Source organism: Amphiura filiformis, chromosome 1, assembly GCF_039555335.1.
Source record: "Amphiura filiformis chromosome 1, Afil_fr2py, whole genome shotgun sequence".
NCBI lineage: Eukaryota > Metazoa > Echinodermata > Ophiuroidea > Amphilepidida > Amphiuridae > Amphiura > Amphiura filiformis.
In genome coordinates this window covers 59,661,793-59,686,753 of record NC_092628.1, presented here as the reverse complement: position 1 = coordinate 59,686,753, position 24,961 = coordinate 59,661,793, and the positions used below count along the sequence as shown (strand labels likewise).

The following is a 24,961-nucleotide window of genomic DNA, read 5'->3' as shown; positions in this document are numbered from 1 at the left end:
ACTTAGTAGGTGCCATATTAGACTAAGTTTAAGTAATTCCCTAAATCCATAATTGCAAAAACCTAAAAAACATCATTGTTGATATGCACAACATTCCTGTACAGGCTTAACCAGTGTAAGTGTACAGTGGTGATCTGCGCATCAATGATGACATAGATTCAGTGTCTTTGCAAAAGATTCTGGCAAGTATACAGCCTGTCTCAAAAAAAGTTGTGCAAGTGAAAAGCGCCCTCTTTGGCAATTAGAAAATATTGTTGTGACATTATGCTTACATCAACGTCAAGGCGCAGTCTTAGCTCTCAAATGCCGCTTTGTTCTGTTCGATTTGCTTGTTGCAATTTTGAGATATGTTTATTTAACAACGAAAGGGTAAAATCACAATTGTGCCACTTTTACTAGGGAAAAGAGCTGTACATGTAAATCAATGACATAGCTGATGTTGATGCGTCTAATGCACTCTCCCTTCGGGGCTCATGCATTAGACGCATTATTCGCATCAACATCAGCGCGCGTGCATTACCTTGTCTAATTTCTCTCCCAACAAGTAATATAAACTTATAACGTCCGTATGCACAAAAGAGTTAGACCGGGTAAGAAGTTAGACCTGATCTACGTGGAATTTAGTACCATGAGAAAGGACATTTTCCTTTACATTTGCATAAGTTATTTTTTATTATTTTTGAATGTTGCATTAAAATCTTTAGAATTTGCTAGCTACTCTAGGAAGGAAATAAGAGTAAAGGACCATTCCTGGTAGAATTTAATTCCAGTTAGACCAGGTCTAACTTTAGACCCTCTCTAACTCTTTTGTGCATGCGGACCTTAGTGTGCAATATTTTTTTGTCTTTTAACATGTCTTGAGTAACTAAGAGAACAGTACTTACCATGATAAATCCATTGACGTGCACATTATATTTAATTTTACAGCAGAATGTGAAATATTTATTTATCTTTTTTGTGGAAAAAGAGAATCATTATTTCCTGCATCATGATGAAATAGTGAAAACAGTAAAAAAACATTTGTGTTGTGTAATTGATGCATTCTTTTGATTTCACAAAGGAACTCTTGATAAACTTGATGCTATCGCTTATTTACATGCAAAGCTCTCTTCCCTAGTAAAAGTGGCACAATTGTGATTTTACCCTTTCGTAGTTAATAAAGCATATCTCGAGATTAAAACAAGCAAATTGAACAGAACAAACGGTATTTGAGAGCTAAGACTATGCCCGTGACGTTGATGTAAGCATCGTGTCACAACGGTATTTTCTAATTGCCAAAGAGGGCGCTTTTCACTTGCACAACTTTTTTTGAGACAGGCTGTACTGCGATACTGAAAGGTGATCACCACATCTTCCTTCACCTGCTCAACTATTTTGTTGGCTTCTGAAGTACTACCATGACTACATTGACATTTGCAAAAGCAGTGGCGTAGCATGGGTCATCGTATTGGGGGGGGGGGCACCGACCATGATTGGGGGGCACCGGGTCTGATTGGGCACAAGTCATTTTTTGACCATTTTCCTATGGGATTTTCTAAATTTTGCAATCGATGGAGGGCCCCAACCCCGTGCCCCTATGACGCTACACCACTGTGCAAAAGGTAAATCCCTGTATCATGAGCTGTCAGGGGTGGATCCAGGATTTAAAACAGTTTGGAACATTACCCAGGGTTCAAGAGCTTAGAGGCTAAAACTGGATGTTAGTACTCACAAATTAGCAGAGTTTGCAGGGTTGTGGGGTGTGGTACCCCTTGGTTCCACCCTGTGTATCACTTGGGTCGTAAAATAAGATCTAGATATATTTTTGCTGTTTCAACCCACATCTTACAACTCCTATGTTATTATGTTACATTGATTATTTACCTTCTTGAGATTCCTAATACTAATACCAACACCAACACCACTGGGATCAGCTTCAAAGAACTCTGCATTTTTAGATTCCATCATGAAACCTTCTGCATCATAGACTTCAGTTACTGTAGGACTTCCACACCAATATGATTGCTGAGAAAAATTAAGAAATCAAGAAAATTATCATGAAACCAAGTGAAATCAATCAAACTCATGAAATCATATTATAATATCCTCCATACCCCTGTTAAATCATGACATTTTATTATTTTACAATGATTTTCTGAAAAGTATACTGATTCCCAAACCATTAAAACTGTATTGTGAATCTCACTTACTTGAATGAAACCTTAATTTGTTTTAAGTCAGCCATTCCTTCAAAATCCAGAACATGTTACAATTTGACTCTTTGATATTTAAACATAACTGCAAAGTATTCTTAAACACCGAAATGCAATGATTGCACTCACCGTGAATGGGAAGTACCATGGTTGAGGCACTCCATAATCACCAGGGAAAACAGCCTCCACATACCAGCACACCGATGAATAGAAAACAATATCTACCAATGATTGCACTCACCGTGAATGGGAAGTACCATGGTTGAGGCACTCCATAATCACCAGGGAAAACAGCTTCCACATACCAGCACACAGATGAATAGAAAACAATATCTACCAATGATTGCACTCACCGTGAATGGGAAGTACCATGGTTGAGGCACTCCATAATCACCAGGGAAAACAGCCTCCACATACCAGCACACAGATGAATAGAAAACAATATCTACCAATGATTGCACTCACCGTGAATGGGAAGTACCATGGTTGAGGCACTCCATAATCACCAGGAAAACAGCCTCCACATACCAGCACACCGATGAATAGAAAACAATATCTACCAATGATTGCACTCACCGTGAATGGGAAGTACCATGGTTGAGGCACTCCATAATCACCAGGGAAAACAGCCTCCACATACCAGCACACAGATGAATAGAAAACAATATCTACCAATGATTGCACTCACCGTGAATGGGAAGTACCATGGTTGAGGTACTCCATAATCACCAGGAAAAACAGCCTCCACATACCAGCACACAGATGAATAGAAAACAATATCTACCAATGATTGCACTCACCGTGAATGGGAAGTACCATGGTTGAGGCACTCCATAATCACCAGGAAAAACAGCCTCCACATACCAGCACACAGATGAATAGAAAACAATATCTACCAATGATTGCACTCACCGTGAATGGGAAGTACCATGGTTGAGGCACTCCATAATCACCAGGAAAAACAGCCTCCACATACCAGCACACAGATGAATAGAAAACAATATCTACCAATGATTGCACTCACCGTGAATGGGAAGTACCATGGTTGAGGCACTCCATAATCACCAGGGAAAACAGCCTCCACATACCAGCACACAGATGAATAGAAAACAATATCTACCAATGATTGCACTCACCGTGAATGGGAAGTACCATGGTTGAGGCACTCCATAATCACCAGGGAAAACAGCTTCCACATACCAGCACACAGATGAATAGAAAACAATATCTACCAATGATTGCACTCACCGTGAATGGGAAGTACCATGGTTGAGGCACTCCATAATCACCAGGAAAACAGCCTCCACATACCAGCACACAGATGAATAGAAAACAATATCTACCAATGATTGCACTCACCGTGAATGGGAAGTACCATGGTTGAGGCACTCCATAATCACCAGGAAAACAGCCTCCACATACCAGCACACAGATGAATAGAAAACAATATCTACCAATGATTGCACTCACCGTGAATGGGAAGTACCATGGTTGAGGCACTCCATAATCACCAGGGAAGCAGCCTCCACATACCAGCACACAGATGAATAGAAAACAATATCTACCAATGATTGCACTCACCGTGAATGGGAAGTACCATGGTTGAGGCACTCCATAATCACCAGGAAAACAGCCTCCACATACCAGCACACAGATGAATAGAAAACAATATCTACCAATGATTGCACTCACCGTGAATGGGAAGTACCATGGTTGAGGCACTCCATAATCACTCACGAAAACAGCCTCCACATACCAGCACACAGATGAATAGAAAACAATATCTACCAATGATTGCACTCACCGTGAATGGGAAGTACCATGGTTGAGGCACTCCATAATCACCAGGGAAAACAGCCTCCACATACCAGCACACAGATGAATAGAAAACAATATCTACCAATGATTGCACTCACCGTGAATGGGAAGTACCATGGTTGAGGCACTCCATAATCACCAGAGAAAACAGCCTCCACATACCAGCACACAGATGAATAGAAAACAATATCTACCAATGATTGCACTCACCGTGAATGGGAAGTACCATGGTTGAGGCACTCCATAATCACCAGGGAAAACAGCCTCCACATACCAGCACACAGATGAATAGAAAACAATATCTACCAATGATTGCACTCACCGTGAATGGGAAGTACCATGGTTGAGGCACTCCATAATCACCAGGGAAAACAGCCTCCACATACCAGCACACAGATGAATAGAAAACAATATCTACCAATGATTGCACTCACCGTGAATGGGAAGTACCATGGTTGAGGCACTCCATAATCACCAGGGAAAACAGCCTCCACATACCAGCACACAGATGAATAGAAAACAATATCTACCAATGATTGCACTCACCGTGAATGGGAAGTACCATGGTTGAGGCACTCCATAATCACCAGGAAAAACAGCCTCCACATACCAGCACACAGATGAATAGAAAACAATATCTACCAATGATTGCACTCACCGTGAATGGGAAGTACCATGGTTGAGGCACTCCATAATCACCAGGAAGAGGGCCTCCACATACCAGCACACAGATGAATAGAAAACAATATCTACCAATGATTGCACTCACCGTGAATGGGAAGTACCATGGTTGAGGCACTCCATAATCACCAGGAAAAACAGCCTCCACATACCAGCACACAGATGAATAGAAAACAATATCTACCAATGATTGCACTCACCGTGAATGGGAAGTACCATGGTTGAGGCACTCCATAATCACCAGGAAAAACAGCCTCCACATACCAGCACACAGATGAATAGAAAACAATATCTACCAATGATTGCACTCACCGTGAATGGGAAGTACCATGGTTGAGGCACTCCATAATCACCAGGAAAACAGCCTCCACATACCAGCACACAGATGAATAGAAAACAATATCTACCAATGATTGCACTCACCGTGAATGGGAAGTACCATGGTTGAGGCACTCCATAATCACCAGGAAAAACAGCCTCCACATACCAGCACACAGATGAATAGAAAACAATATCTACCAATGATTGCACTCACCGTGAATGGGAAGTACCATGGTTGAGGCACTCCATAATCACCTGGGAAAACAGCCTCCACATACCAGCACACAGATGAATAGAAAACAATATCTACCAATGATTGCACTCACCGTGAATGGGAAGTACCATGGTTGAGGCACTCCATAATCACCAGGGAAAACAGCCTCCACATACCAGCACACAGATGAATAGAAAACAATATCTACCAATGATTGCACTCACCGTGAATGGGAAGTACCATGGTTGAGGCACTCCATAATCACCAGGAAAAACAGCTTCCACATACCAGCACACAGATGAATAGAAAACAATATCTACCAATGATTGCACTCACCGTGAATGGGAAGTACCATGGTTGAGGCACTCCATAATCACCAGGAAAACAGCCTCCACATACCAGCACACAGATGAATAGAAAACAATATCTACCAATGATTGCACTCACCGTGAATGGGAAGTACCATGGTTGAGGCACTCCATAATCACCAGGAAAAACAGCCTCCACATACCAGCACACAGATGAATAGAAGACAATATCTACCAATGATTGCACTCACCGTGAATGGGAAGTACCATGGTTGAGGCACTCCATAATCACCAGGAAAACAGCCTCCACATACCAGCACACAGATGAATAGAAAACAATATCTACCAATGATTGCACTCACCGTGAATGGGAAGTACCATGGTTGAGGCACTCCATAATCACCAGGAAAACAGCCTCCACATACCAGCACACAGATGAATAGAAAACAATATCTACCAATGATTGCACTCACCGTGAATGGGAAGTACCATGGTTGAGGCACTCCATAATCACCAGGGAAAACAGCCTCCACATACCAGCACACAGATGAATAGAAAACAATATCTACCAATGATTGCACTCACCGTGAATGGGAAGTACCATGGTTGAGGCACTCCATAATCACCACGGAAAACAGCCTCCACATACCAGCACACAGATGAATAGAAAACAATATCTACCAATGATTGCACTCACCGTGAATGGGAAGTACCATGGTTGAGGCACTCCATAATCACCAGGAAAACAGCACTAATCACCAGGAAAAACAGCCTCCACATACCAGCACACAGATGAATAGAAAACAATATCTACCAATGATTGCACTCACCGTGAATGGGAAGTACCATGGTTGAGGCACTCCATAATCACCAGGAAAACAGCCTCCACATACCAGCACACAGATGAATAGAAAACAATATCTACCAATGATTGCACTCACCGTGAATGGGAAGTACCATGGTTGAGGCACTCCATAATCACCAGGGAAAACAGCCTCCACATACCAGCACACAGATGAATAGAAAACAATATCTACCAATGATTGCACTCACCGTGAATGGGAAGTACCATGGTTGAGGCACTCCATAATCACCAGGGAAAACAGCCTCCACATACCAGCACACAGATGAATAGAAAACAATATCTACCAATGATTGCACTCACCGTGAATGGGAAGTACCATGGTTGAGGCACTCCATAATCACCAGGAAAACAGCCTCCACATACCAGCACACAGATGAATAGAAAACAATATCTACCAATGATTGCACTCACCGTGAATGGGAAGTACCATGGTTGAGGCACTCCATAATCACCAAGGAAAACAGCCTCCACATACCAGCACACAGATGAATAGAAAACAATATCTACCAATGATTGCACTCACCGTGAATGGGAAGTACCATGGTTGAGGCACTCCATAATCACCAGGGAAAACAGCCTCCACATACCAGCACACAGATGAATAGAAAACAATATCTACCAATGATTGCACTCACCGTGAATGGGAAGTACCATGGTTGAGGCACTCCATAATCACCAGGAAAACAGCCTCCCAGCACACAGACATACCAGCACACAGATGAATAGAAAACAATATCTACCAATGATTGCACTCACCGTGAATGGGAAGTACCATGGTTGAGGCACGCCATAATCAACAAGGAAAACAGCCTCCACATACCAGCACACAGATGAATAGAAAACAATATCTACCAATGATTGCACTCACCGTGAATGGGAAGTACCATGGTTGAGGCACTCCATAATCACCAGGAACACCAGCCTCCACATACCAGCACACAGATGAATAGAAAACAATATCTACCAATGATTGCACTCACCGTGAATGGGAAGTACCATGGTTGAGGCACTCCATAATCACCAGGAAAACAGCCTCCACATACCAGCACACAGATGAATAGAAAACAATATCTACCAATGATTGCACTCACCGTGAATGGGAAGTACCATGGTTGAGGCACTCCATAATCACCAGAGAAAACAGCCTCCACATACCAGCACACAGATGAATAGAAAACAATATCTACCAATGATTGCACTCACCACCGTGAATGGGAAGTACCATGGTTGAGGCACTCCATAATCACCAGGAAAACAGCCTCCACATACCAGCACACAGATGAATAGAAAACAATATCTACCAATGATTGCACTCACCGTGAATGGGAAGTACCATGGTTGAGGCACTCCATAATCACCAAGAAAAACAGCCTCCACATACCAGCACACAGATGAATAGAAAACAATATCTACCAATGATTGCACTCACCGTGAATGGGAAGTACCATGGTTGAGGCACTCCATAATCACCAGGAGATCTACAGCCTCCACATACCAGCACACAGATGAATAGAAAACAATATCTACCAATGATTGCACTCACCGTGAATGGGAAGTACCATGGTTGAGGCACTCCATAATCACCAGGAAAAACAGCCTCCACATACCAGCACACAGATGAATAGAAAACAATATCTGCCAATGATTGCACTCACTGTGAATGGGAAGTACCATGGTTGAGGCACTCCATAATCACCAGGGAAAACAGCCTCCACATACCAGCACACAGATGAATAGAAAACAATATCTACCAATGATTGCACTCACCGTGAATGGGAAGTACCATGGTTGAGGCACTCCATAATCAACAGGAAAACAGCCTCCACATACCAGCACACAGATGAATAGAAAACAATATCTACCAATGATTGCACTCACCGTGAATGGGAAGTACCATGGTTGAGGCACTCCATAATCACCAGGGAAAACAGCCTCCACATACCAGCACACAGATGAATAGAAAACAATATCTACCAATGATTGCACTCACCGTGAATGGGAAGTACCATGGTTGAGGCACTCCATAATCACCAGGAAAACAGCCTCCACATACCAGCACACAGATGAATAGAAAACAATATCTACCAATGATTGCACTCACCGTGAATGGGAAGTACCATGGTTGAGGCACTCCATAATCACCAGGAAAAACAGCTTCCACATACCAGCACACAGATGAATAGAAAACAATATCTACCAATGATTGCACTCACCGTGAATGGGAAGTACCATGGTTGAGGCACTCCATAATCACCAGGAAAAACAGCCTCCACATACCAGCACACAGATGAATAGAAAACAATATCTACCAATGATTGCACTCACCGTGAATGGGAAGTACCATGGTTGAGGCACTCCATAATCACCAGGAAAAACAGCTTCCACATACCAGCACACAGATGAATAGAAAACAATATCTGCCAATGATTGCACTCACTGTGAATGGGAAGTACCATGGTTGAGGCACTCCATAATCACCAGGAAAACAGCCTCCACATACCAGCACACAGATGAATAGAAAACAATATCTACCAATGATTGCACTCACCGTGAATGGGAAGTACCATGGTTGAGGCACTCCATAATCACCAGGAAAACAGCCTCCACATACCAGCACACAGATGAATAGAAAACAATATCTACCAATGATTGCACTCACCGTGAATGGGAAGTACCATGGTTGAGGCACTCCATAATCACCAGGAAAACAGCCTCCACATACCAGCACACAGATGAATAGAAAACAATATCTACCAATGATTGCACTCACCGTGAATGGGAAGTACCATGGTTGAGGCACTCCATAATCACCAGGGAAAACAGCTTCCACATACCAGCACACAGATGAATAGAAAACAATATCTGCCAATGATTGCACTCACTGTGAATGGGAAGTACCATGGTTGAGGCACTCCATAATCACCAGGGAAAACAGCCTCCACATACCAGCACACAGATGAATAGAAAACAATATCTACCAATGATTGCACTCACCGTGAATGGGAAGTACCATGGTTGAGGCACTCCATAATCACCAGGGAAAACAGCCTCCACATACCAGCACACAGATGAATAGAAAACAATATCTACCAATGATTGCACTCACCGTGAATGGGAAGTACCATGGTTGAGGCACTCCATAATCACCAGGAAAAACAGCTTCCACATACCAGCACACAGATGAATAGAAAACAATATCTACCAATGATTGCACTCACCGTGAATGGGAAGTACCATGGTTGAGGCACTCCATAATCACCAGGAAAAACAGCTTCCACATACCAGCACACAGATGAATAGAAAACAATATCTGCCAATGATTGCACTCACCGTGAATGGGAAGTACCATGGTTCACGAGGCACTCCATAATCACCAGGGAAAACAGCCTCCACATACCAGCACACAGATGAATAGAAAACAATATCTACCAATGATTGCACTCACCGTGAATGGGAAGTACCATGGTTGAGGCACTCCATAATCACCAGGAAAACAGCCTCCACATACCAGCACACAGATGAATAGAAAACAATATCTACCAATGATTGCACTCACCGTGAATGGGAAGTACCATGGTTGAGGCACTCCATAATCACCAGGAAAACAGCTTCCACATACCAGCACACAGATGAATAGAAAACAATATCTGCCAATGATTGCACTCACTGTGAATGGGAAGTACCATGGTTGAGGCACTCCATAATCACCAGGGAAAACAGCCTCCACATACCAGCACACAGATGAATAGAAAACAATATCTGCCAATGATTGCACTCACCGTGAATGGGAAGTACCATGGTTGAGGCACTCCATAATCACCAGGGAAAACAGCCTCCACATACCAGCACACAGATGAATAGAAAACAATATCTACCAATGATTGCACTCACCGTGAATGGGAAGTACCATGGTTGAGGCACTCCATAATCACCAGGAAAAACAGCCTCCACATACCAGCACACAGATGAATAGAAAACAATATCTACCAATGATTGCACTCACCGTGAATGGGAAGTACCATGGTTGAGGCACTCCATAATCACCAGGGAAAACAGCCTCCACATACCAGCACACAGATGAATAGAAAACAATATCTACCAATGATTGCACTCACCGTGAATGGGAAGTACCATGGTTGAGGCACTCCATAATCACCAGGAAAAGCAGCCTCCACATACCAGCACACAGATGAATAGAAAACAATATCTACCAATGATTGCACTCACCGTGAATGGGAAGTACCATGGTTGAGGCACTCCATAATCACCAGGAAAACAGCCTCCACATACCAGCACACAGATGAATAGAAAACAATATCTACCAATGATTGCACTCACCGTGAATGGGAAGTACCATGGTTGAGGCACTCCATAATCACCAGGGAAAACAGCCTCCACATACCAGCACACAGATGAATAGAAAACAATATCTACCAATGATTGCACTCACCGTGAATGGGAAGTACCATGGTTGAGGCACTCCATAATCACCAGGAAAAACAGCCTCCACATACCAGCACACAGATGAATAGAAAACAATATCTACCAATGATTGCACTCACCGTGAATGGGAAGTACCATGGTTGAGGCACTCCATAATCACCAGGAAAACAGCTTCCACATACCAGCACACAGATGAATAGAAAACAATATCTACCAATGATTGCACTCACCGTGAATGGGAAGTACCATGGTTGAGGCACTCCATAATCACCAGGAAAAACAGCCTCCACATACCAGCACACAGATGAATAGAAAACAATATCTACCAATGATTGCACTCACCGTGAATGGGAAGTACCATGGTTGAGGCACTCCATAATCACCAGGAAAACAGCCTCCACATACCAGCACACAGATGAATAGAAAACAATATCTACCAATGATTGCACTCACCGTGAATGGGAAGTACCATGGTTGAGGCACTCCATAATCACCAGGAAAAACAGCCTCCACATACCAGCACACAGATGAATAGAAAACAATATCTACCAATGATTGCACTCACCGTGAATGGGAAGTACCATGGTTGAGGCACTCCATAATCACCAGGAAAAACAGCTTCCACATACCAGCACACAGATGAATAGAAAACAATATCTACCAATGATTGCACTCACCGTGAATGGGAAGTACCATGGTTGAGGCACTCCATAATCACCAGGAAAACAGCCTCCACATACCAGCACACAGATGAATAGAAAACAATATCTACCAATGATTGCACTCACCGTGAATGGGAAGTACCATGGTTGAGGCACTCCATAATCACCAGGGAAAACAGCCTCCACATACCAGCACACAGATGAATAGAAAACAATATCTACCAATGATTGCACTCACCGTGAATGGGAAGTACCATGGTTGAGGCACTCCATAATCACCAGGGAAAACAGCTTCCACATACCAGCACACAGATGAATAGAAACAATATCTACCAATGATTGCACTCACCGTGAATGGGAAGTACCATGGTTGAGGCACTCCATAATCACCAGGAAAAACAGCCTCCACATACCAGCACACAGATGAATAGAAAACAATATCTGCCAATGATTGCACTCACCGTGAATGGGAAGTACCATGGTTGAGGCACTCCATAATCACCAGGGAAAACAGCTTCCACATACCAGCACACAGATGAATAGAAAACAATATCTACCAATGATTCACAGAATTAAAACCAGAGAACCAGGACTCGACCGCCATCTTGATACAGGCATGGAGCAAAAATTGGGGGTATTCGGTTTCCCTCGGAATGCGCTCGGGGCATTAAATGCGTCATCAAGCGCGACATGGATGATGTGCGCATTTGAGAGACGCACTTGATGCGACCTGCACGCGAGTACCAAGGCGCTTCAGATGAGGCGCATAATTGTTTTCGTTCGTCTCCGCGCACCGTCGGCAAGGACCCGAATACCCCCAATTTTCTCCCCATAGCTGACGGCTCGATTGTACGTGGCGGTATAGGGAGTCCCGGTTCTCCTTCTCTAATTCTGTGCAATGATTGCACTCACCGTGAATGGGAAGTACCATGGTTGAGGCACTCCATAATCACCAGGGAAAACAGCTTCCACATACCAGCACACAGATGAATAGAAAACAATATCTACCAATGATTGCACTCACCGTGAATGGGAAGTACCATGGTTGAGGCACTCCATAATCACCAGGGAAAACAGCCTCCACATACCAGCACACAGATGAATAGAAAACAATATCTACCATGAACATGAGAAGGATGTGAAGAAATGTCAAGTCATCATCTACTGAGAAGGGAACATTGATATTGCTGTATTGAATTCCTTCTCCTGGAATGAAAAAACAGAATAAAATACAATCAGTCTTTATGGTTACTGTCAAGATATTTCAGTAAAACTTGAGAATATAGATCATCACCAATATGCTTGTAAGGGCAAGAGTTTAAAAATGTGTGTTGAAATTCAGGGTGATGATCCGATCAACAACCTCATCCTTAGTTCCTTACTTCACTTTATAAAAATGGAGCATTTGGTATCAGTTGAAAGCCTATACATTTCTCATTTACCTTTTAAAAAATAGTGGGGCTGAAAGATGTTTTGTTAATATTTCAAAAGCCAAAATGTGTCAAAAACACACTTTTTAAGGTAAATTTTGGCTCTCGTATCAAATGGATTCAAATATTGGCATGAAACTTTGCAGGTGGTGATTGGGGTCGGTGGTCAAGGTCATTCAAAGAAGGAGGAAGAAATAGCATGTGATGAATCAGACTATCCTCCTTTAAGATTAGGATTCAAGTTAGAATAGGGGATACATGTTGTTTTAAAGTTTCTTCAAACTTTGCACTGATCTGTATTAAACAAACTTGATTATGTCAGCATATTCTATACTTCTTTATTAAGAAAGGTTGTGTGTATTTGAGAGTTAATTGCAAGATGCTGATTTCAACTAAACAGGCATTGATTGTGCAGCTATCAATGGTGTTCCTAATGCCAAATGAAATATAATGTTGCAATTGTTATAGAAATCCATTCAAAAGTGTATCTTTCTAAAATCAAGTTGATTTGTTTTGTACTCATCAACCATTTCAGTTTGCGCAATGATTATTTCCTTACCTGTGCCTTCATAGAGCCCAAGGAGCAAGCCACCTAACCCCATGCAAGTATTATGGAGTAATGCTGAGGAGAGTTTACCAGCTAGAGTTAAATTACTGTAATAGAACAAGATGAAGTAGTAGGGCATGTAGGTGAGGAGGAAGAGTACCCCTGCTGCAACCGCTGCTGAGTTGGCTGAAATGGAAAAATACCAAATGTGAGTGTCTAGATTGAATACATTGAGTAATAGTTGTACGTTGTCTCTACCTCCCCAAATAAAAATATTTGAGGTACACTACTTGATGACAGAGCATGATTTAAGGAAGCCCCATCATGCACTGCAAACGTGTTATCACTAGAGTTTCAACTGCCACTTTACTTTTCAAATCCCATTGAATTCTGTGCAAAAGATGTTGTTTAAGAATTGTGCGTGTGTCATTATTACTTGGTCGATTTCAGAACAAAAGTGATGTATGCATAAAGGATAATTCACACCTTCTGTAGGTAACATAAAATGTGAAATCGACTAGCATTTTGAATGCGTTTTTATTGTAAATATATCAGTCCAAATTCAAATTTAACCATGCCCGTCAATGCAATGTGCGAGCAGTGGTGTCATGTTCACTCGCACAGCTGTGCTAACCGCAAGTCAACACAGTGGCGTGGTGGGAGGTGCTTAAATCATCCTCTGACTTGATGATGTGACAACAGATCAGCACTATGCCGAGCCCCTCCATACACCACTGTGAAAAACAATTTCTTTTGAGCCTAATAGCTCCTAATGTGTGAGATAATGTTCATGTACCCTCTCTAAATATTGCTATCTTCAGTAGATAGCAGCAGTATGTCTAAACCATATTGGTTAGGATTACTCGCATACACTCATATACACAAATGGTCAAAACATGTTGTGAAAGGATACAGATTATGGAAAATTAGCATTTTAAGATTTATCTTGGTCCTGTATCAAGCTATCCATTATTAATATTACTCTGTTATTTGCATTACTTTTCAACACCTAATTGGTAAACCAGAAATACTGGAATGATTTACATACCTCTTGTGAACATAGTACTTATAGCAAAGCTGAAGCATATTGTGGAAATAGCATAGAGCAGGAGGAATATGAACACTATGGACTTGTCACTGTTGTTCACAACTGCAGCATGATTTTTGCCAACCTGAAGAATAAAAATATGATATAAATATTATGGATATCGTCATATTACATGAATTATGATTTGTTATGCCATTTTTAGTTGTGTAAAATGCATACACATAGTACTAAAGTGTTTGCTCATCTTCATTTGGGATTGATTAAAAGCTTGCTTTGATGGTCATTGGACATTGGTCCAAACATCTCTTCTATATTTTGTTCAATGGATGATCAGTGAAAAAAATGAGACTTGTATGTAACATTATGTATTTACACAACTTGACAAGCATATTTTGGGACTTTATTGATGGGCGTAATAAAAACTGAACATGTTTGCCAATTACTAGTATAAGCCAAATAAAGTATAATGTTCTTCTTGGGCATTTGGAGAGCTTTACAGGTTTCCACCTCTATTTTGAGTAAAATATACACAAGTTGCATGCACTCATTATGCTCATGTTAGCCACAACCAACTGTGACACTGTAACTTTGTTCTCATCAATCCAAATTAAGTTACAGACATGATGACAGGCTTCAGGACTATCCTTATTTCATGACCTATATTATTTACCTTAATACTGAAGAAAAGTGTCATAACAGAGATAGTGATGAGAAGATAGACGAAGGATTTGACAAACCACGCTGCCCAATGGATCCAACCAGATAAACCCATCATCTTCATTGACTCCTGAAAAAATATCAAATAATGGTAGCACAATCATCACTATGAGAACAACTTAACCAAGTATTGGTTAACAACAAAATTGCACTGATGATAACTGAACTTAGATTATGGATTTCATTTGGTTACAAACTGTTAAAGTAACTTTTTTTTATCTTCAATTCCACCATGTCACAAGAAATTGCCTAGTCATACCCCTATGCCAGTGTGGTAAATGTAATGATCTTGTGTGGCCAGCTCTTTGGCTGAATCTATTTTGAAAATTGTTAGTTAGTTATGGTATTTACAAGATGACACATGCAAAATAAATTACATTTTAAGCTTCTCTTGAGTCTTATATCACCGGATCATTTTCTCTGTCTATCTGTGAATGTTGCTATCTTCAGTAGATAGCAGATATAGTCTGCTAGGCTTATCATGTAGGAGTAAGTCACTGATATCCAAGTTTGAAATTGAACCATTCATTCACAAAATGGTCAATAAATGTTGAAAAGGGCTAAATACTTTTCATAGCCTGTAGATAGCACTTACATTTTCTAATCATTATCAATAAAGCAATGGTATAAATTAAATGATATTTACAAACATTCCAAATAATTCAACAATAAGAACAAACTAACCTTTAGTTTGGTCTCCTTCTCATGGGTAATACTCTTTGCTATGTTCAATGCAACAAACACAAGACTCAACATAATTAAATCAGGGAAACTTGTCTGCAATATCAGGATATATGTATCATAGAAATAAGGTGGATACGGATAGCGCTGTAGTAGTGTAGTGTGGTTATTGTTGCCTCCTTTGAGTTCCATAATGGCTTTATCTATCGCATATTGTAATGATAAGAAGCCTTCTCTCAAGTATCCTGTAAATAACATGTAATAATTACTTGGATTAATATTGGACAATTTCTTAAAAATGCTTAAATTTATATACCGTATATGATAATTATGTAAATTCTTAAACACTTCAGAAAGATCCTGCAATCCTAGTGGTTCTTAGCTATGTGATATGACACAATATAACATGGTTGATGTGATACTCGTTTGCCCTATTTGAAATCGGTAGTGCATAGCAACAACGGGACTGATCAATTCTAAACTCTAGGTAATTCCTAATAAAATGTAGGATTTAATTTGATTAAAATTTAATGCACTTATGATTAGTATTTTTATTTAAATCCTAGTGTTTAAGAATGAGTATAAAATTATTGTTTTTAGCTGCTGTTGTGCATCTATCGTCTCATATATTACACATGTGACATCTTTTGTTGGGGGTGTAAAACAACTCAGCCCCAGCCCCCAACTCAACCCAAAATTGGCAACCATGAGAGTTACCAAATAGCGGAAAAGGGGTAATTTTTTTTACCAGTAGCAAGGACCGCGAAATTGGCAAAATAGGGGGTATTTAAGTTGGACTGTCCACAAAATTTGACTGTGAAATCAGCAAAATAGGGGGTATTTAATATGCACTGTCCGCGAAATTTGGATAAAAGGGGTACTTGAGAAAATCCGGTAATTTTATGTCAATATTTAGTGTCATTGAAAAGTGGTGTTTGAAATTCTAGTCATTGAAAATGGGTGCTTGAAATTCTAGTCATTGAAAACCAGAAAAAAGGGGTTGTTTTTGGCCAAGTTTGTCCTCGATTTTGTATGAAAAAGGGGGGTAAATTTGATGAAAAATCATTGCAAAGGGGGTCTTTGAAAGATTTGGTAACTCTCATGGTTGCCAACTTTTGTGTTGAGTTGGGGGCCGGGAACTCAGCTTTGCCTATTTGTTTTATACTTAAAATAATTATGTTGCCTGTGCTATATGAGACAACAGATGCACGGCAGCGACTAAAAACAAAACCTTTATTCTTCAATACTTGTATGCTACAATAACACGAGCTTGCACCGGAACCTATATGTTGATTTTTTTTTATTTGGGTGTATAAGGCAAAGTGAGAAAAATTCTATTAGTATGACATTTTGTAGCCCGAAGTACTCGGACCTTCGTCACTACGATTTCCATTGACTCTTAGGAAGGAATAGGGTGAAAGCTTGTGAAAGCTAAGCTTAACAGTCACGTACAAGTCCAGTTTATTGAGTAGTTCTCCTTGAACTGGTGAACACCTAACCAACCAACTAAGTTGAACTAACAAACTGTCTCTGCTCTTGATTGTATACGGTCCTCTAAATAATCTTCCAGCGGTTTTGGCCTTAGTTCCTTATTTCTCCATCAATGTTTTCTTCCGCATTGTACGAGGTTGTACTACGGACTGTACTTAGTCCGCATTCGGCCAATCAGCTAATTGAAAAACTTTTAAACATACGGTTGACATTCCTACACATTATTATGTATGGAGCATTGGAGCATGATACAAAAATGTACCCGATTTGGGTATGTGTAGACCCAGACCTTGGCATTTGGACAATCATACGAACAAGATGTCTAAATAGGGAAGAAAACCGTTGGAAAAAAATGCTTTAAATTTTCTTCTTTAGGCTATAATTTTTAGATCCAGAGGCCAATGAAAGTCAATTCCGGGTTTCCCGTCGGCAGCAACTTTTATTTTTTTGCCAAAACACGAAAAACGTTCATTATTTTTAAATTGATTTGTTGATTGTATGTATAATTTAAATTTCGTGCGTAGCGCACAAACAAATGGGATTTATGGCAAAATCTTAGGGTCAATAATGTGTTTATTGAATGTGTTTTTCGCGCGAAGCGCGGACAAATGTTAAAAAGAGACCCATGTCTAAGGGTTGTTTTTCACTGTGTGCATCTTTTTTTAGGCCGCGTCTCATTCTAGATGATTTTAACATTAAACTTGTACATTTTTGCGTACTGGTTTTCAAAAGTAGGGGCTTCGGGTCTCGATACTCCGACTGTTCAAAAATGTTCGGCTTTCGCCGTAACAGCTCACTCTCCCATTTCCCGATTGCCAGCACCCCTCCCCCCCCCCCCGAGTGACTGACGAAAGTGGGGGGAGGGGTGATTTTGTCAGCGATGGTGTATTTACTCGGAAGCTTCAAAAACACCCCTCAAAACCACATATGACGCCTAAACGATCATTTGTCAAACTATCCCTTTTTTTTTTTTTTTGCATAAATGTTTTACCTGGCATTCCCCCATCTGTGTAATTCTTCTCCCTTGGTCCTGGAAATTGGTAAAACGGAAACAATTCCGTAGTAAGCCAAGTTGCATCATCCATGAACTCCAACGGAGCATTTTTAGGATTGGCACTTAATCTGATGCTATATGTAGGATCTGATGGTATGGAATCACCGCTGAACTCATTGTGGAAAACAATACCGCCCAACACATTGGAGATTGATGAGTTGGCAGCAGCAAAATAGTCCAGTAACTCTTCTTCTGTTGGATACCCAATAGCTACAAGATAAAGTTCAAGCATGTAAATTACGACAGCAACATTAACATCAATGATCAACATCATCATCATCATCATCATCATCATCATCATCATCATCATCATCATCATCATCATCATCATCATCACCAACATCAACAACATCAATATCAATATCAACACCAACATCAACATCATCACCACCATCCTCATCATCAAAGCTCCTCCTATTTTCCCAGGCTTTCTCTTTCTCTTCCTCCGCCTCCTCCTCCTCATCATCATCACCATCATCGTCATCATCATGCATCATCATAGTCGTCACAATCGTATGTTCAATAGGCCTAGTTATACCACTGGCGCGTATGATCGCTTATTTCTATACTTTTAACAAAGTGCTTGTTACGTGGCGTTGCTGGTTATGGAAAGAGCACATTTTGATCGACATTGGCATACGCTTATTACGGCATATATATCCAAAGAAATGGGGGTAGTAGAAACACACCCAGACAGATCCACCACACACCCATGACACCTATCACCCCCCACCCCCACACACACCCCCCACACACACCCCACACCCGCACACACCCCGGGGTGAACACGTAACTTGGTTAAGTTAGTTACTCACAATCTGACAGGCGCACAACTGGTCCAAACTGAAGATTCTCCACTGTCTTTTCCATTATCTCTCCCACTATTGTATCGTTCGGCGCATATGCCAATTTCCAGAAATATGGCGGCCATCCGCTTGTGGCATCAGGGGGTAGCAAAGAATTCGGCAACTTATCTATTTCAAATGCTTCATAGGTAGTTGGTGTCTGATAGTCTTCAAATGGTACAAAGTTTCTGATAATAAGAAGAATTGCTGAGAAAAGCAGGGGAAATCCAAGTTCAAAGAGTGTCGTCCAGACTTTTCGTTTTTGTAGCATCCAGTTTTTCCAGGAAAGCAGAATGAACTGCTTGAAGGCGCCTAACGCCATTTTGATTAAATCACGGTGATATATCTGTTGTAACTTGGCTGTGTATAATGTAATATATAATTTCCAAACAGGAATGAACAGCCAGATACGGTTTGCCGAACTTACTTAGCCTGTAAAAAAGTCAAAATTAAAAATATTAAGTAGCCCATTATGACTATTATTGCACTCGCACCGCCACCGCCCGCATCCATAAGCGCAACCATGGCGTACGTTCCTCCCCCACACTCCAAATTCCCCAAAAGAGAGATAAAGACACGCACAAGAAAGAGGAGAAAAGGAAAGAAATGGGAGTAGGGGGAAGAAAACGAAATGAACATAATTATACAAAATTCCCATCGAAATATGCTGAAAAACGGTTGGTGTCCCTACCCCTCAATCGGGCTGGGTTTTCCCAATCAAATGACTCACGCTATACGCCACTAGATTTTTTAATAAAAAGGACTGAAACAGTCCGAGCCCTGAAATGCGAATGCCAAAGCAGACTGTTGCAGGACTTGATACGAAGGATTCTGTGAGACAGTCGATTGTGAGAAGGGGACACTGTATTTATATGCGTTTACACTCGGGGCAGGGGCATTAGGCAAGCTGGTATACAGGAGACTTCCTTGTCGTTGATTATAAATGTCAAACTTAGATCGGGACTTACATAAGCTACTGCTTCAGAGCTTTTATATTATTTGCTGAGTAACTGAGCAAAGTCCATGTCTACTTCCGAGATAAGGCAATAATCGTTTTGGACAGCCCATAGAGTAAATATGAAAATACTGAAAATATATAAATTATAATGTCACTTGGAAGAACCGTGAGAGGTTTGACGCAATGGTTTCCGTGGTTAATTAAAATAAAGTCATGAACATAAACATGATAAATGTTATCATCTCCATTTTTATTAAGATAGATAGATATCGACATGACAGCATCATGCCATTATCTAGGCTCTAATGTGTTTAAATGAAAATAGGACAGAAAAACGGTAACAGCAATTATGTCGCACACTCTAACAATTAACTGCTCACAAAATGAATAGAATCTATTCAAATTTGAAAAGTACGACTATTTGGAGGGGGACATAACAGATTTCTCTTCAAAATGACAAGAAACTCATCAAATTTGATAAGAAAATGAATAGGTTCTTGTCGAAAATGATTATCAAACATGACCAAAACAAACTGAAATTTGAATAGTTTGTCTTCTCCGAGGGGGATATAACAGAACCTTTTCAAATTGAAATGGATAATCTTGTCAAATAATGAGTTGGATATATTTTTAATTTAAATAATTACTTGACAAAATAAAACGGAAACTATGCGTTTCTTCCGATATTCGTGATTTATTGGTTCAACTAAACACTTTTTGTAATTTTATACTGCCATTGTCAGAAAAACAAAAACGAAATGTCATGGAAATGGATAAATATTAAGTGGCTGCACTACGGGGGTTGCAAGGGGGACTCCCCCACCACCCCCAATATTTTTCTTTCAGCCCAATTTGCCCCCCATTTTAACCAAATTTCCGAAAATTGTAACTTTTTGCAGCATTTTTGCGCAAAATGTGTTTAATTTTGCTCCACTGAAATTCACTTTTCCCCCATGCCCCTCCGAAAAATTCCTGGTGCCGCCACTTAATATAATAGTGACAGGGATCTAAGAATCTTTGGTCATGATGGAATAAAATATTCCCGGGAAAATATTTAAGTTCTTTATTGTGGATTGATACTTTGAAGCCTGACTCATTTACCAGTTGGTAGGCCTATATCATATAGATAACATTGATTAAATATGAATAAGGTATTCTACAAACCTGTATCTACAAACAAAATAGGTTGAAGTTGAACAGGTCAATCCTCTGTGCACCAAATGTAGGTTATGGCAAAATATATCCGTTATAAAACAATTGTAATCATATAACAAAACAAAAAAGATCGATTGTTACTCCCCCCAATTCATAATTTTGTCGGCAAAAATTAACTGTTGTCGACAAAACCATTGACAAGAGTCATATTGGGCCTATAAATTAATGTGTTATTAAGTTGTGCTGTTGTTATACAATAGGCATATTGTTAATGCAATAGTAGATACTAATGAAGAAAAATCAAGCACAACTCGACCCTCATCATATTGCCATCCATCATCTTTTCAATGCATTTGTCATGTTTGTTGAATGTATTCTGAAAATCTCACAGCTTCATCATGGTTTGTGTCTTTTTCATACTCTGGAGCACAGCCATGGCGTCAACTATTCAAGTAGAACTTTGACAGACGGTTCTTTCTCCTCCAGGTCAGGCTGTGGGACAACTGAAGGATGCATCAGATCAGGATCTTGAAGGATGAAGCACCGTCATCAGATAATGTCTCCGACTACTCCACCGAGATCATGAACAAAAATGAACGCAAGCTTGTGTGTTTGTGCCTACCTGAAGCACTGATCTCGGTGCTAGTGCTTGCTTCCTCTTCGCTCACGCCTATGATTCGAAGGGCCTTCCTTTGGATAAAGTCTAGTAATCCTAGAGTGGTATAGTGGCGCTGGCACTCATCCAAGACAATGACACTGCGAACTTGAGCCTTATACACGGATGAGACAAATGTGCTTTGTCAAGGTCAGCTTGCTGTCGACTAGAGAGTATCTTCCAACATCTCCAGCTCCTCCTTCTCAGCCAGTTTGGTGATACCAAATAGAAGATCTAGCTTGGTTGGATTCCTCTTTCTTGATATTGTCATTGCCTCACATTTCGATGGTTCGAAGGTCGCCTTCCATCTGTCTGCCCAGATCCTCATTTTCTACAAGTTTCTGTTCAGGATAGCAGTAACGGCTTCAGGGTTGTCTCTAGATGTAATCTCCAAAAACAAGGTGGAATCATCTGCGTAGAGGTAGAGTTGGTTTTCACATTCATCATCAAGGTCATCAATGAAGACAGAGAACAAAAGTGGGCCCGATATTGACCCCTGGGGAACTGATGCATTGATGGAGGAAGTACTTGATGACTGGCCAAATAAGACAACTTTGATGGAACAATCTGTCAGGTAACTAATCCAGGTGAGCAGCTTGCCGGATATTCATTTTGCCATGAGTTTTGAGCAAAGACCATTATGCCAGACCTTGTCAAATGCTCCTTTGATGTTCAGGGCAATCAGGCGCACTTCGTTGCCTCTGTCCTGGGAGTTGTACCACTCGTGGGTCAGAATGTTGAGGTTGTCAGCTGTGCTATGGTGTGGCTTAAATCCAAACTGTCTATCTGACACCAGTTGGTTTCCAAGGAGGTACTTCTGAAGTTGGTTCTGTATAACAGCCTCCATGACCTTGCTGATGATGCAGAGCAGAGAGATGCAGAGTAGAGATGGGGCGGTACAGAGATGGATTAGATTTCGAATCTCTCTTGTGAATAGAGATGACAGATGCAGTGGCTCGGGAAAACTCCCTTGGAGTAGCAAAGCTCGAACAGCAGGCTGAATGGTTTTGCAAGTTCTGCGCTGCACTCCGTCAGGACTCTTGCAGGGATTTCATCAAGACCAGTATCTTTATCTGGTTGCAGATTCCTACGAAGCCTCCTAACATCTTTGACCTTGAAGGCTATCTTTTCCATTGAGCATATTGCTTAATACTGAACTTCAGGAGCAGAATGTTCTGCGCTGCTATTAAAGCTGACATTTATCGGCAAAGGTCTGACAAAATGTTGTCTTTTGATGCATAGGGTAGACTTGACGCCCATCATTCAGCACTGGTATATCAACTCTGATGCACTTAGCAGACAGGGTGTTATCAGTGTTCCACCATTTCTTGCTGCTGAAGCTGCTATCTGAGAGTTCTTTCCTCAACTTGTTGTTATAGCTTCTTCTGGCTATACCCTCTCTGCATGATTGTACTCCTTTCTAGCTTTTGTAAACTCATCCTTGCTTCCCTTGGTCATGTTGGTGTTGCTCTTTTTTAGCTTCCTGAATAAGCGTCGCTTCTTAGTGGTTGCTGCAGTGGTCATCAAACCTTAACTCGTGTCGTCACCAGTCTTCTTGAAAAGCTTTGCTGGTGTGAAAATCTCCATTGCATCACTGATAATAGCGGTATTTGTTGCTGCAAGCTTCTTCTGGGTCATCAGATAGTGCAAGAGACCAGTGAATGACCATGCATGTTCGTCTCAGCAAAAAACCCTCTCAGTCCCCAGTACGAGTAATACGATTAGACAATTATGGGCGAGTTACGATAGTCCCGGACGATAGTTATTATATTTGGCGAGTTATGATTAGACAATTGGGTGAGTTACCGTTAACCAATAGGCGAGTTACGGCTAGCCCTGCTTGACAGTGGTGATCATGGTCGATCATGGTCAATATTAATTTATCACGGTTCACCATGGGCAGCCATGCTACCATATAGTTGACATTATTTAGTTGTCAGGGTTTTTTGACTGCTTCTCAAAGTCTCAAACTTTATACCGCATCTTTTCTCGACATATCCGTATAATTCACGACTCACGAGACGTGACGAATTCCTATTGACACAATATTTATGTCCTCCCTTTGCACTGTTTAACTTATTAGATTATTCGTAAACCAACTGCATCCAATTTGTGAAACAAAATGGATAGAATTTTCATAACTTAAGGACCACAATGTACTTACCATTTAGCATCTGTATGTATTTCTACGTCAACATGAAGTCAAATTATCAATGCTCTCCAATGCAGTGACATCGTCTACACCACAATATATTTTGGCATATTCTCAGTTCTATAGACTCACACATTTACTATACTGCGTACCAGTGATACCACACTGTTTATGATGTTGAGTCAGTTACATCATGATCACAAGAACCCAAGAGGCTCAAAGGTTACTCACTGATCATAGCAAACAAAACCATATAAACCAACAGCCTTTTTATCATTTCACAATAGGGCAACACACTTTGTTCAAAATTAAGGTATGTGTATACTAGTAGGGAGTGTTTATATACTTTGGTGATCCTGGGGGGGGGGGCATGGGGCACTCAACACAAAATGACAATGGTGGGGGGGGGCAGATAATCTTGTTCAAGTACTACCTTGCAAAAAATAAGCAACAGGGTTGTGTTATATATACCATTCTAAGGTACTGTTCACAAACACTTGTTAGGGGGGGCCTGGTGCAAAATGAAAAATTCACATTTTTCAGCCCCCCCCCACCCTTTGGGACCTCAAATTATTTTCAGAGCCTCCTTCCCTTTTGGCCATGAAAAATGTACGTCAACCCCATAGAAAATAGTGTAAACTCGTGTTCTACGATAAAAATTAAGGTTATTTTTTTAAAGGCCCCTTCAGAGGGATACAAATTTTCAGGGCCCCCCTTTTTGCAT

The 24,961-nt window shown here is 40.8% G+C and overlaps 1 protein-coding gene across 1 annotated transcript in view; it reads right to left on the bottom strand.

Moving 5' to 3' along the window:
* LOC140162024 (phospholipid-transporting ATPase ABCA3-like) overlaps positions 1-21,866 on the bottom strand; it is a 36,576-nt gene extending 14,710 nt beyond the window's left edge. The window contains exons 1-9 of the mRNA XM_072185315.1: positions 21,851-21,866; positions 19,288-19,743; positions 18,410-18,682; positions 15,931-16,172; positions 15,200-15,316; positions 14,530-14,653; positions 13,494-13,667; positions 12,529-12,710; positions 1,864-2,004 (exon numbers count right to left, since the gene is read on the bottom strand). Of these exons, the coding sequence (XP_072041416.1) occupies positions 1,864-2,004; positions 12,529-12,710; positions 13,494-13,667; positions 14,530-14,653; positions 15,200-15,316; positions 15,931-16,172; positions 18,410-18,682; positions 19,288-19,743; positions 21,851-21,866 (1,725 nt within the window). The remainder of the gene's footprint in view (positions 1-1,863; positions 2,005-12,528; positions 12,711-13,493; positions 13,668-14,529; positions 14,654-15,199; positions 15,317-15,930; positions 16,173-18,409; positions 18,683-19,287; positions 19,744-21,850) is intronic.
* Between the last annotated feature and the right edge of the window lie 3,095 nt (positions 21,867-24,961).